Below are 14,470 nucleotides of genomic sequence, written 5' to 3'. Positions count from 1 at the left end.
TTGAGAAACAAGCATTTGTGTTTATTGACCAAGGAGAGGGAAGTCAAAGCAATGCAGACTCCTAACCAGTCCCTCCTATAGTCTGCCCACCTAGGCCAGCTGCCAAGGACTAGGAAGAGCAGTGGATAGGCCCCTCCCCACTGCCCTGACCCCAGGGTGAGTTCTGCTGGGTAAGGAAGAGGAAGTCAGCAAAGGACAGAGGCCAAGGAAGGAAGGAGGAAACAGAGCCGCTGGGGAGACAGGATTGAGGAGATTCCTTGGCCCCTCACTCTCAGTGGGGAGGGCAAAGCATCCCAAATGCAGCCCCACAAGAGGAACTAAGCAGGAGTACACTCATGTCAAAAACTTTGTATTGGGGGAGGGGGGAGGGGGTTCTCAGGTGTCCAAAGTCAAGAGCAAAACCCTCGGAGAGTCAGTCCTTGCCCAAGAATGCTGGTCCAGTCTCTAAGCCTTTGCCTCCATACCAAGTTCACACCAGGGTGGAGCCTCTGACATGGCCATCCAGAGAATGGATGCAAGAGAGGTCCAGGGACCACTTGCCTCTGTAAGATCTGTCCTGTGGCGAATTCCAGGCCCAGTGGTGCCTAGCCTTCAGCTGCTGGGCTCTCCCGTGCCTGCCTTAACCCATACAGCCACTTGATCACGCGGGCATTGCGCTCCACCACCGACACGCCATAGGGAACGCGCTCCCGGGCCCGCTCCTCAATAGTAACCGAGCTGCGGCGGGAGCAGCCCCCTTCAGAGCTGCCCGGCCCAGCACTGGGCCCTGCCAGGGACACGATATCCGAGCTGGCCCGTGCCAGGTGGGCCACACCCAACCCTCTTGCCTCCTCCGGGTCCAGGCCGCAGAAGTTAAAAAAGCGCTCAAGGTCAGCGGCTGCCCTAGAAAAGCGCTCGCTCACGTCCGACTTAGAGCGTTGCAAACCCGGCGGCCGGGCTGGGCTGGAGGCGGCGGCAGGGCCCGGTGATGGGCAGGGCCGGGCAGGCGAGGCAGGCAGGGGGCGGACGTCCACTCGGCGGACCGCAGAGGTACTGGGCGGCGGTCGTGGAGGGGTGGCTGGGGGAGGATGGCCGGCTCCCTCTGCCCGTCCAGGAGTACGGCTGGCCTCGGCAGGGGACACGGGACTATCACACAAGTTGATGAGGCTGCTGAGGATGTCCAGGTCCAGCTGGGGCCGTCGGCAGGGGCCAGGCAGGGCTCGGCGGCTGGACGTGAGCACTGTGCGGCGAGTCTCAGGGCTAAAGAGTGGCTGTTTGGACAGCAGGGGCTGCACAGGTTCCTGACGGGTGTTGGCCACATGCAGGCTCTTGACGTACTTGGCCTTGTCGGCCTCCAGGCGCTCCACAGCACTCGGTTTCCGGACTCCACCATCTGCCGGCCTCCGTAGCAGGTAGCCAGGGACCTTGGTCCGCAGGCGGCAAGGTAGGGCGGGGGCAGACGGGGCTCCAGGGCTCAGCGTGTCCACAGGCATGGCTGCTGCATATCCCGAGGGCTTTAGTCTGAGGAGACTGGAGAAATGAGGAGCCAGAGATCCGGGCAGAAAGCAGGCAGCTGGACACCGGCAACTGCTGCAGTGAAGGAGAGAAAAAAAAGAAAAGCCGAGCGCGCTCAGACAAAGAGGCTCAGCCACCGCTGAGAGAGGATAAGACGCCTTCCCTATTATAAGGTAGAGACCACGCCCCTCCATAAGGAGCCAATCAGCAGGCACAAGGCAACAGCTGCAGGGCCTTAGGCCCCACCCACACCCCCTCCCTCCTGCCCCGGGGGAACCAGGCCCAGCTGAGGCCAAGAGAGGAAAAAGGGTGCTAGAGAAGAAAGACCTGGGCAACCTGAGCAGAAAAGACAGGGCAAGGCACGCGCTAAAGGGAGCAAGGGAGGCTCCAGGCTCTGTGCTAAGCACCAGTCAACTCAACCTCAGGTCCTCTCAACAGCCCCATTTTTTGGATGGAGAAACTGAAGCCCAGAGAGGCAACCAACTTGCTCAAGTTAACCCAGCGAGTAGGTGGCTCTGCCCCTTACCACCAAAAAGGAAGATGCTGGCATAGGGGTGTAGGGTTAAATGACCAAGAAAAAGTGCTCCAGCCCACACCCCACCTGGACTCCCCACAGGGAGCCTGGTACCACCTCAACCCCTCACCCATCCAGGCAGGAAGCTGCCCTGTGCCATCCACCCGCCTAGACATGCCAGGCCCCAGGCAAAGGGCAGAGCTTATAGGGAAGGAGCAAAGAAAATCTCCACCCCTGCCCCAGTGGAGTCCAGACAACAGTCAGCTTCCTGTATGGAACTGGATGGCCCACGGTGATCCACAAATGCCTGTCACGTGGAAACGTCAGCCCTGAGCTATGCTGTGCTGAGAGAAGCTGGAAATGTCCAAAATCACACAGCCCTGCATGGAGGCATCCGGCAGACCCTCGATCTGCCTGCAGCCATGGAATGGGCACTCACCTGGGAGGAGGGCATACACCTGGATGCACAAGTGTCTACGTGGTCACCCAAGTGTCAGGGCCTGATGCCCCAGACATCAAGCCAACCCTGACCCTGTTTCCAAGGAAGGGCCAAGCCCACAGAGTTACCCCACAAGGCCCCTTGGAGATGGGACAGAAGAAAACCCATACACCAAGTCCCAAACATTCTCATCTGTAAAATGGAGGGGGCAGGTACTTAATCTGGGTGCTTCCCAAGAAGGCTTGCAGTTCAAGCCATCTAGACCTGTGCTGTCCAGCTCAATAGCCAGCAGCCACATGTGGCTATTCAACCTTAACTTTAAATTTAAATGAAATAAAAACATAAAATTCAGTTCCTGAGCCACACTAGTGGTATTTCAAGTTCTCAATAGCCACATGTGGCCAGTTGCCACTGTATTTGGCAGCACAGAGTAGAGCATTTCCATCCATGGTAGGAAGCTACATTGGACAGCCCTACCTAGACATCCAAAAATCCAGAAGGGAGCGAGTCTGGATTGGGGTGGGAAGGCAGGGATCTCTGCTGGGTGCCATCCTCCCTATAACCTCCCACAAGCCTGTGGGTCGTTGTGCAGATGGAGAAACTGAGAGTCAGAGAAGTGACTTTTCCAGGTCCCAGAATAGATAAATAAGGCACTGATTTCAATACCACATCCTGTTTCTCCCTGGCGCTCCTGACCCCCTCCCGGCACTATTCCTTTTCTCCTTATCCCCTTGCACAAGTACTCTCTTTGTTGTCCCCATCCCCCTAAAATATCAGCTCCATGAGGGCAGGGGTGTGTGTGTGTGGGGGGGGGGTTGGCTATTTTGTTCACTATACCCCAGTTTCAAGATATTGCCCTAGACACATACTAAGGCAGAATATTCAATAAAAATTTATTGAACTGAAATATTTATGAGAGCCAGACGTTAACTGGGTGATCAGGGATGAACTAGAGACATCTAGGCACCCTGCCTGCTGCAGGCATATGGGTCCAAGGTGGTAGGTGTATTGTTCCAGGAAGCTGGAAATCCAGGAGTACATAAAAACTCTAGATTCTTAACTGTCAGCATATTCAATAATAATGATTAAAACATTGCATATACAGCAAACAAAATATGTCTGCAAACATATCTGTCCCCTCCTCCTCCATCTGGCCCCCAACCACCAGCTGGAGACCTCTGCAGCAGCCATGAGTTGGGAATAGATCCTTGGGTGCTGCTCCCAAGGCAGGAGAGATGGAGTGGATGGGAAAGGAAGCCTGGCTCCACCAGGGCCGAACCCAGGAGACCTCAGGTGGGAAGGACCTGACAGGAAAGGAGCATAGTAGAGGCAGCCAAACTCTGCCCCACCCCCAGGCCGCCACCTCCCAAACCAGTCCAACCCGTCCGCAGTGGCAGTTCCCTTGCGGGCACCATCCGGATAAAGAGGGAGAAGGAGGTCAGACGGGCGGAGCCCGGGCAGAAGCCCCGTGCACGACCCCGATCGGGTCCCCAGCCCCTCTGGCCCGATCTGCTGGCCCTGGGGTCCCCTCTGGCAGGGCCGGGACAGATGCGAGAGCCAACCCCAGGATTGGCGCCGCGGGCCCGCCGGCCTACGGCTCGCCCACCCGCCCGCTGTGCGCCTTGCGCAAGCAGCTTCGCCTCTTTACAGACTCGGTTACCTTATCCGTGAAATGAGGTTAAAAATAGACCTTCCTGAGCCTCCAGGTCACGATAAGGATGGAGAGATCAAACAGGTCGAGGGCTTTCCTCAGCATCTGGCAAAAAGGCGGAGCCACGAACCAGGCTCCTGGTCATTAAGAAGATTTTGACTAACCAAGTCCACAGACCACCCCCACGCAGGGGTCTCTAAGCAAGCCCCACGAGGGTCTTTCCCAGCCCACACCGCGGACAAAGCAGGCCCGAGACAGAGGCTGATCAGTGAGCTGACCTCAACAGCCCCATGTCACGGATGGGCAAACGGAGGTGCAGCGGCTCCTGCCAGGTGAAGCCAGGGTCCCAAGTCCCCAGGCGGGACTCAATGTCCCCTCTGAGGCCTCCTCTCACCGCCCAATGCCCCACCCACGGATTCAAATGCCTCCCATGAATGCCCCCAACCGCCGGCCCTTCTGGTTTGCATCCCGGGGGCACGCATCCCCACCTGGGCCCCTCCCCACCAGCTCCCCAGCGTCAGCCTCCAGAGGCCGCGGGGCAGGGTTGGGGGAAACTCAGATCCCCAGTCTGACTTTTGCTCTCCCTCAATTCCGGAAGAGCTTGAGGACTCCCGGTGGCGGGGGATGGGGGGACGGCTAGCAGGGCGCTGTGTGACCCTCGCCACTCGCTGCCCCTCTGAGTCCGAGTTGGCCTGGCTCTCAAATGAGAGAGAGGGCGGCACGATCCTCGCGGTCCTCTTGAAGCCGAAAGGTAGATCCCCGCCCCGTTCCCGCCGTCCTGGGGTGGAGGGGTGCTCGGGCCGCCGCCTACCCCGGCTGGGCGCCCCCCGCCCCCCGCCCCGCTGCGCACTTACCTGGCTGCGCCCGCGCCGCTGGCCTGCGCTCCTCCGGCCCGGCCCACCTGGGGCTCCGGCAACCTGAGTTTGCGCAACTTCCGGCGGCCGCGGGCAAGTGAACCCGCTGGTCCAGGTATTACCCGAAAAGGGTAAGGAAAGCCAGGCAGGGGCCGGAACCCGAGCCCCAGCCGCTGGCAGCTGGCCTGGCTCAGGAACTGGGTCCGACCCACTCCAGGACCACCCAGGGAATTTCTTCCGGGAGCCGAGACCCGCCCACCGCACACCTGGCGCGCGGAGTCTCCGTGGCTCTGGCAGGCAAGCGCACCCATCTTAGAGATGGACAAACTAAGCCCCCCTCCCTGACACTCAGAACGACCGCCAGGTAATGTTCACTGTGCCAGGCACGGGAAAGTATTTTTCTTGGTATCGGGTAACCCATTTTAATCTTCCCAACAATCACTATCTGGTGAGTTCTATTGTTACCCCATTTGACTAATGGTAAACTGAGGCTGGGAGAGGCTGTTACTAGCCCAAAATCACTCTGGGGAGTCCAGCCTGCACACTTTCCCTCCAGACCAAGCCTTAACACCACCACTTTCTAGTTGTGTGTCCCTGACCAGGCTGCGGGACCCTCCTGGTGCTCCATTCTGTCACGTGTAGAGTCCATCCCTCTGGAACAGGCTGAGCCTGAGGATGCCTTAGCCACCTTGTGAAAACTGTTAACATCGGTAACAACAGCCGTCATAGTAACAACAATAACTAGAATTTTTGGGTGCCAGGCACCATACTCATTTAAATCCCCAGAGCCCCCTCATTTAATCCCATGAGACTGCAGCCCTGCAGGAAGGAATTCCTGGAGGGAGGTGACTGTCACCTCTTCCAGCCCAAGTCCTATAACTCACTGCAGGTAGGAACATTTGATAGGCCATTTTTTCACGGCAATCCTGAGGCCCAGAGAAGGAGCTGTCCCCCAAGCCTCAGCCTCGGCCCTCTGCCCTGCTCAGGCTGAAGAGGCTCCTGTTCCATGTCTGTGCCTGTGGGAGCTGGGCCAGGACTAGGGTATAGGGCATGAGGAGGCCAGCAGTGATTCACATCAGCTTTCCTTCCCCCTCAGCACTGCAGCCTCCTCCAGTCCCTGACTTTCCAGGGGATGGGGCAACAAGTCCATCATCCTCCAAATGGCCTGCTGAGCCCTGCCCAGCCCTCCACTGAGGCAGAAATGGGGGATGGGGAGGGAAGGCTCCTTCAGGCACTAATAGTAGTAACAGCAAAGCAACAATAATGATTTTCATAATAGCAAAGAAAAGAACAGTCCTTCATTTCCAGCCCCAGCCCTGGACCCTACAGCTGCCAAGATGCTGATGCCTAAGAAGAACCGGATTGCCATTTATGAACTCCTTTTTAAGGAGGGAGTCATGGTGGCCAAGAAGGATGTCCACATGCCTAAGCACCCGGAGCTGGCAGACAAGAATGTGCCCAACCTTCATATCACGAAGGCCATGCAGTCTCTCAAGTCCCGAGGCTACGTGAAGGAACAGTTTGCCTGGAGACATTTCTACTGGTACCTTACCAATGAGGGTATCCAGTATCTCCGTGATTACCTTCATCTGCCCCCAGAGATTGTTCCTGCCACCCTACATCTGCCCCCCGAGATTGTTCCTGCCACCCTACACCACAGCCGACCAGAGAGTGGCAGGCCTCGGCCTCAAGGTCTGGAGGGTAAGCAACCTGCAAGACTCACAAGAGGGGAAGCCGACAGAGATACCTACAGACAGTGTTCTGTGCCCCCTGGTGCCGACAAGAAAGCCGAGGCTGGGGCTGGGTCAGCAACCGAATTCCAGTTTAGCAGCGGATGTGGTCGTGGACGTGGTCAGCCACCTCAGTAAAATTGGAGAGGATTATTTCACATTGAATAAACTTCCAGCCAAAAAAGAAAAGAACAAATCTCATCTGAGCACTTTCTTTGTACCAGACACTGTTCTAAGCTCTTTACAAAATGTTAACTAATTTAATCCTCACACCTACCCTGTGAGGGCTACTATTATTATGCCCATTTTCAGATGAGAAAACTGAGGCTCCAAGAGGTAAGGCCACTTGCCCAAAATTACACAGCTGATTAATGGTAGAGCCAGGATTGGAACCCAGGCTCACGTCTGGGGAGGGGAGGTGGAAGAGACAGTGTTTTCAGTGTTGGGCTTTGGCCACTCACCAGATGTGCCCCCCAAGGAACTCCCGAAGAATCTACTGCCTCGTCGGCTGGACCCCAGAGGGAGAAACCACCTTAGGAAGCACTCCCTTGTTATGGTTCTGAGTCTCGGTTTCCTCTGCTGTAAAATGGGGGCAATAATGGCAATGCTTTCCCAGCAGAAATAAAGTCTCATTACTGCTGTGTTTAAACCCTCCTGTGGCTCCCTTACAATAAAATCCAAGCTCCCTGCAGTGAGCCGAGATTGAGCCACTGCACTCCAGCCTGGGCAACAGAGAGAGACTCTGTCTCAAAAAAAAAAAAAAAAAAAAAAATCCAAGCCCCCCACTTGGCCCTCAGGCCTTCCAGGACTCAGTCCTTATCCAAATCTCCCATCTTATCTCCATCCTCTTTCCTGCTCTGGCCACAAAGCCCTCCCTGCTGTTCCTGAACACAAGGTCTTTCCTGCCTCAGGGCTTTTGCACCAGCTGTTCTCTGTCTGGAACCTCTTCCCTCACCCCCTTCAGATCTCACTTCAAATGTCATCTCCTCCAAGAGACCCCCTCAGCAATTTCACCCATTTTATTCCCTTCTGAGCACTCATTACATCCTGTCATTTTAGATGCTTTTTATCTAGGATAGGAAATATAACTCGTTTCCTATCTCTCCCACTGGACCATGAGCTCCATCACACCCTTCCAGTTTTCTTCCTTCAGGGACCAAACACAGGAGGAAATACCACTGAACAACTGGCTGTTCTGGACCTAGGCCACCTCAAAGGCCAAGGCCACTCATCAAGAGGTATGTATTAAATGTATAAAGCTTTTTCTTATATCAGTAAGAGAGAAGAAAGAAAGGAGAGAAAGTTAAACATATCTGTCAAGAATAACACAAAAGTGATGTTGTGTCCTTCTTAGTACATGGTATCAGGAGGCTTCTTTTTTCTTTTTTTAGAGATGAGGTCTCATTGTGTTGCCCAGGTTGGAGTGCACTCCATAGCTCACTGCAGCCTCAGATAGATGGGCTCAAGCAATCCTGCCACCTCAGCCTCCTGAGTGGCTGGGACTATAGGTACATTACCACACCCACTCATAACAACAGTTTGTCTTAATCTTAGTGATCAGCCAATTCCTTGGTTAAGGCAGTATCTGCCAAATTTCTCCACTGTACAAAGGGAAAATTATTTTCCCTTTGTAATTAATAAATATACTGTGAGAAGAAAAAAAAAGCCCAGGGTCCCTAAGCACCAAGCCTGCTCCCCAAACCCTGACCCCCTGCTCCTGACCTTTCCAGACCTGTCCTACTCTTCCTCCAATTTCAAGTCACCCCCATTCAAGCTGGGCTCTGACCACTTCTACCCAAGTCCTGTTCTTTCTCCAAAGCCACTATATACAAACCTCTGCACACACTGGTTCTGCTGCCTGCAGTGGTCTTTGCCACTTCATTCCCCTGGCCATATCTGTAAGGTATAGCATGGACTCCAGAACCCATTCAAATCCCAGCTCCACCGATGATTAGCTATGAGACCTTGGATAAAATACTCAACTTCTCCGTATCTCAGTTTCCCTAACTGCAAAACAGGACTCACAACAGTGCCTCCCTCTCTGCATGAGGTCCATGCATGACAAATGCCACCAAAGTATGGGCTATGATAACTATTCAACCAAATAGATCATCCAGTGCCCAGCTCCTGAAGGAGGCCTTCATCAGCCCAGAGTGCTGATCCACTATTCTCAGAGGTTACAAATCTAAGAGAAGCACAGGTAATGATTAAGAATGCAGAGTCATGGCCGGGTGCGGTGGCTCACGCCTGTAATCCCAGCAGTTTGGGAGACCGAGGCAGGTGGATCACAAAGTCAGGAGTTCAAGACCAGAATGGCCAAGATGGTGAAACCCTGTCTCTACTAAAAATACAAAAATTAGCCCAGCGCCGGGCGCGGTGGCTCACGCTTGTAATCCCAGCACTTTGGGAGGCCGAGGCGGGCGGATCACGAGGTCAGGAGATCGAGACCACGGTGAAACCCCGTCTCTACTAAAAATACAAAAAATTAGCCGGGCGTGATGGCGGGCGCCTGTAGTCCCAGCTACTCGGAGAGGCTGAGGCAGGAGAATGGCATGAACCCGGGAGGCGGAGCTTGCCGTGAGCCGAGATCGCGCCACTGCACTCCAGCCTGGGTGACAGAGCGAGACTCCGTCTCAAAAAAAAAAAAAAAAAAAAAAAAAATTAGCCCAGCATGGTGGCGGGGGCCTGTAATCCCAGCTACTTAGGAGGCTGAAGCAGGAGAATCACTTGAACCCAGGACACAGAGGTTGCAGTGAGCCGAGATGGCGCCACTGCACTCCAGCCTGGGCGACAGAGTAAAATTCTGTCTCAAAAAAAAAAAAAAAAAAAGAATACAGAGTCACTTGAATAGACCTTTCTCCAAAAATATACAAATGGCCAATAGGCACAGGAAAAGATGCTCAACACCATTAGTCATTAGGGAAATGTAAATTAAAACCACAAAGAGATACCACATCACACCACTGAAGATGGCCATTATCAAGAATAAATACAAACAGAAAATAACAAGTATTGGTGAAGATGTTGAGAAATTAGCACTTTGTGCACTGCTCATGGACACATAAAACAGTGCAGTCACTGTGAAACGCAGTAAAGTAGTTCCTCAAAAAATTAAACAGAATTACCATAGGATCACCCAGCAATTCCACTTCTGGGTGTATACCCAAAACAATTAAAAACAGGAACTCAAACATATTTGTACATCCATGCTCAAAGCAGCATTAGTCACAACAGCCAAAAGCAATCCAAGCGTCCATCAAGGAATGAATGGATAAACAGAATGTGGCATATACATAGAATATTAGAATATTATTCCACCTTAAAAAGGAAATTCTAACACATACAACAACATGAGTGAAACTTAAAGGCATTATGCTAAGTGAAATAAGCCAGACACAACAAGACAAATACTGTATGATTCCATTTATAATACCTAGAGGTACCCAAAGTAGTCAAATTCACTCAAACAGAAAGTAGAATGGTGATTGCCAGGCACTGGGGGGAGAGGCAATGGGGAACTGTTTATTGGGTATGGAGTTTCAGTTTGGGAAGATGGAAACATTCTGAAGATGGATGGTGGTGATGGTTACACAACAGCGTGAATGTACTTAATGCCACTGAACTGTATACTTAAAAGTGGTTATAATGGTAAATTTTATCTTATATACATTTTAATTCATTCACTGCCCCACCCCACCCCACCCCCAAAAATGTAAAATTTAGAGCCAGACTCTCTGGGTTCAAATTCCACCTCTAGGTTATCTTATGCAAATTATTAAACCTCTCTTGTGCTCAGTTTCCCCTCTGCAAGATGGAAATAAGAACAGCAGTAATTACCTTATATCACAGAGTTGAGGGAATTAAATGAGTTCATACTTGTAAAGTACTTAGAACACAGTAAATGCTCAAGAGGTGTTAGTGATTTTTATTCTTTGGTGAGGGGGTGGGAGGTGTGGTTTCCAACGGTTATAATTTTCATGACATTCTACACCCAACCCGCCCCCTTCCTCCCACCTGCTTCTTTCTTTCCCTTCAGCAGAAGCCTGGCCTAGATTTGGGGAGGCCCTTGCCTGCCCCAGAGGAGATCAGGAAGGCTCCAGGCAGTGGCAAGGGGCCAGCCAGCAGGGCAGCCCCAGCTCAATTTCAGCCCAGCTGTCCAGGTCAGGGACACCCAGCTAGGCCGCCTCCAGAGCCACACTAGGCCCTGAGCTATTTCTGGAGGCCTCCCAGACGCTGGTGCCCTGGCCTGCCCAGGAGTCAGCCTTGCTCAGGGTGGCCTTGCACTAACATTAGGAAGGGAGAAGGGAGTAGGCTGTGGAATGGGTGTGGATGTGGACATCTAGGCCCACTGATACCAAGTTGATCTTCTAGGCCTAGATCTGCACTTGAGGTTGCAAAATGGGGACGAAGAATTTTGCAGTGCGGGCGGAATGAAAGATTAACACAAGCAAGGTCTTGGGGAAGGGCCTGGCAAGCAGGATTAGAAAGGTGAGGGGGAGGCAGATCCACAGCCAAGCCCACTTCCTATCCTAGACTGCCCTCTGCCCAGGCCTGAGTGCACCATCATGACTTCTTAGCTCAGCCCAGAGACTGAAGAAACTTACTCAATGTCACAGAGCAAGTCAAGGACAGGGCAGTGGTTTCATGATTTATAAATATACATATATATACACATGTATGTACATATATATATACAGAGAGAGAGAGGGAGAGAGAGAGAGAGATGGGAGGACTGCACTTCATGAAGGCTGTGTGAGTTAACCTCCTGCCTGTAGAACACACAAATGGTCCATGAACGTTAGTTTCAGTTATCTTGATTACTGAGGTTTTGGGCATCCCTAAATTTTGCACTGGTGGTGAGGACCTCAATTACCTCAGCCCCTGCCTTGCATCACAGTGGAAGATGATAAATTTGCTAATAAGTAAAATATATAGGACATAAGGTGGAGTAAATGCTATTAAGAAAAACAAAACATGCAAGAACCAGAACAGGGTTTATGAAGTCAATAAATAATATTTGTTGAAAGAATAAAGGAAAGGCTTGTTTTCTTTCTGAGTCCTCGGAGATCCTGTCCCTCAAAGCCAGGGGGAGGCTCCAGAGGAGAGAGGACATGTAACTCCCTTATGAAGAGATTCAAGACTCTCAAAATGCATGATTCTGTGTGTCAAGGAGTCTAAGATTGAAGCCAGAGGGACTAGGAGCTAACCACTGCATTGTCTGACTGTGACTTCAAAAAGGGGCTTAACTTCTGAGAACCTCAGTTTCCCCACCTACAAAAGGAGACTGACAATAGCAACCTGGGGGGCAGGGGGTGTCCCCAGGAGACAGAGCAGGGTCTGGCCTAGGTCAGATGCTCCACCTGGGGGGATTCCGGCCCCACTCCTAATTCCAAAGTCTCTGGTGACTAGTGGCTTTGGTTTAGGGACTGGCTCTATTCCCTTCCCCAAACTGGGGATGATTCCCAAGAGGCCAGCAGCGACTCTGGGGGCTGGAGAATCTGCTGCCCCAGCATCCAGCCCAGAAATGTCAGTCCCGTCCGATCCCCAAAGAGTGGTCGTCTGTTCAGAGCCCCGTAGACAGAAGGGCGCCAAATGAGCCGAGTCCAACCCTGGACTGCGGAGAAGGAAAGACAGACGCCCAAAAGGGGTATCCCGAGGACAGTGTGGGGCGCGGGGATATGTGATCCAGCCAGGGGTCTATAGGCCGTGTCCCTGCCGATAAAACGCTGGGAAAATGACCACCAGTTGCCCGTCTGGGCCTCTCAAGGCAAGTCTAGATGTGACTAGACTAGGGGCTGCGAGGTGGAGCAGAAAGACTTGAACTGGATTCTCTGCCAGAGCTCGCCCGGCCGGGACACTTGCCTCTCTGAGCCTCAGAGTCTTCATCTGTGAAATGACACGCAGGTACGACGCGGGGAGAAAACAGACAGCAGACGCTCGGGGAACGGAGCCCCCCAGACCCGGGGTCGCACCCCGAACCACCCGCGCCCTCACCTGGAGCCCGCGCTAGGCGTGTCCCGGCTCCTCTCGCGCAGTCTTTGGAGAGGCTGACAGCTCGGACCCGGGCCGGTAGTGGCCGCTCCCAACGACGCCCAGGAGGCCCCAGCCTCGCGTGGGCACCTTGGGGTCCCCTTTGGAGCTGCCCTTCGCAGTCGAACTGAGCGGGTGGCCCTGACTGTCGAAGGCCCCCACCGCAGGGAAAGTCCCTGGGGCGCCGTGGAAAGGGAAGTGAGCACGCCGCCCCCCTTCACACCAGAATGGTTCGCCCCGGACTTCCTGATTGGTTCCTCGCTTCCGTTCGAACGGCGCGCCGCCGGGGTTGCCAGGCGACCGCTTAGCTTCTGCCGCCCGAAAGAGCGACGCTGCTCAGCAGCTCCGCCCCCTCCTCCCAGCCGGCCCCACCTTCTTCCTGCCTCCGCTTCAGCCCCGGCGCCTGGTTCTTTCCCTTCCTCCTCCTCCCTCCCGCTTCCAGCTGGGACTTCCTCTAGGACCCCAGCTGGAAGAGCTCCAGTTAGAGGACCCTGGCTGGTTCCTAGTCCTGACTTTGATGCTAACTCCCTATCTGACCCGGTGCAAGCCCCTTCCTTTCTCTGTTCTCCTAACTGCATGATGATGAATGAGTTAATTTTAAAATGTGCATACCCAGCAGTCCCGAAATTTACAAAGGAAATGACCAAAGATATGAGCAAAGATTAACATTGCTCAGTCTTATTCATCATAGCGAAATAATGGAAACAACTTCAATGCCTCTTGAAAGGGATTGGTTATATAATTCCATCCTGTGGAAGAGCTAACTTAATTGAGCTTTTTACATGCCAGCTAGCTTTACAGAACAACTCTTGTCAAGACGTAACCCTCTAAAAGTACTTTTAATTATTAACACTTTCTTTATTTCTTTTCTTTTTCTTTCTTTTTTTTTTTTGAGATGGAGTCTCACTCTGTCTCTCAGGCTGGAGTGCAGTGGCAGGATCTCAGCTCACAGCAGCCTCAATCTCCTGGGGTCAAGCAGTCTTCCCACCTCAGCCTCCCAAGTAGCTGGGACTACAGGTGTGCACCACCACACCCAGTATTTTCTGTATATTTTGTAGAGACGGGGTTTTGCCATGTTGCCCAGACTGGTCTTAAACTCCTGAGCTCTAGCAATTCTACCAACTCAGCCTCCCAAAGTACTAGGATTACAGGCATGAGCCACGCCACCTAGCCTAATTATTCCCACTTTCTGATGAGGAATATTATGCAGCCATTAAAAGTGAAGTAGCCACCAGGAGCAGTGGCTCACGCCTGTAATCCCAGCACTTTGGGAGGCTGAGGCGATCAGATCACCTGAAGTCAGGAGTTCAAGACCAGCCTGGCCAACTTGTTGAAACCTCGTCTCTACTAAAAATACAAAAATTAGCCAGGCATGGTGCCACATGCCTGTAATCCCAGCTACTCGGGAGGCTGAGGCAGGAGAATAGATCGAACCGGGATGTGGGGGATGCAGTGAGCTGAGATCATGCCACTGCACCCCAACCCGGGCAACAGATCACCTCAAAAAAATAAAAATAAGAGTGAAGTAGCTAAAAGACATTTAAAGATGGGGGAAATGCTAAGTATTAAATATTGGTTTATTTATGTTTTTTAGAGAAAGGGTCTAGCTCTGTTGCCCAGGGTGGAGTGCAGTGGCACAATCACACCTCACTGTATCCTAGATTGAAGCAATCCTCACACCTCAGCCTCCAGAGTAACTAGGACTACAGGCCCACATCACCATGTCAAGCTACGGGTCTTGCTATGTTGCCCCAGGCC

At 52.8% G+C, this 14,470-nt stretch overlaps 2 protein-coding genes across 7 annotated transcripts; one reads left to right on the top strand and one right to left on the bottom strand.

The window, feature by feature from the left end:
* FAM110A (family with sequence similarity 110 member A) lies at nt 1-13,174 on the bottom strand. 6 transcript variants are annotated; one of them, XM_063633805.1, is made up of 3 exons: nt 4,953-5,023; nt 4,108-4,235; nt 1-1,569 (listed from the first exon to the last, which is right to left on the bottom strand). In XM_063633805.1, the coding sequence occupies exon 3, from the start codon at nt 1,470-1,472 to the stop codon at nt 585-587; it is 888 nt and encodes a 295-aa protein (XP_063489875.1). In that variant the 5' UTR covers nt 1,473-1,569; nt 4,108-4,235; nt 4,953-5,023; the 3' UTR covers nt 1-584. The 6 variants fall into 6 exon arrangements, with proteins under 6 accessions (XP_063489875.1, XP_063489874.1, XP_055121949.1 ...); XM_063633804.1 differs by having other exon boundaries at nt 4,108-4,203; nt 4,953-5,009; XM_055265974.2 differs by lacking the exons at nt 4,108-4,235; nt 4,953-5,023 and adding an exon at nt 12,677-13,174.
* LOC129474563 (putative ribosomal protein eS10-like) lies at nt 5,451-10,674 on the top strand. Its single transcript, XM_063633836.1, has one exon. It carries the CDS (start codon nt 6,290-6,292, stop codon nt 6,818-6,820), a length of 531 nt encoding a protein of 176 aa, XP_063489906.1. The 5' UTR covers nt 5,451-6,289; the 3' UTR covers nt 6,821-10,674.
* Nucleotides 13,175-14,470: the final 1,296 nt, after the last annotated feature.

This window comes from Symphalangus syndactylus, chromosome 24 (genome assembly GCF_028878055.3).
Source record: "Symphalangus syndactylus isolate Jambi chromosome 24, NHGRI_mSymSyn1-v2.1_pri, whole genome shotgun sequence".
Classification (NCBI taxonomy): Eukaryota; Metazoa; Chordata; class Mammalia; order Primates; family Hylobatidae; genus Symphalangus; species Symphalangus syndactylus.
This window is presented reverse-complemented; position numbering and strand designations above follow the sequence as displayed.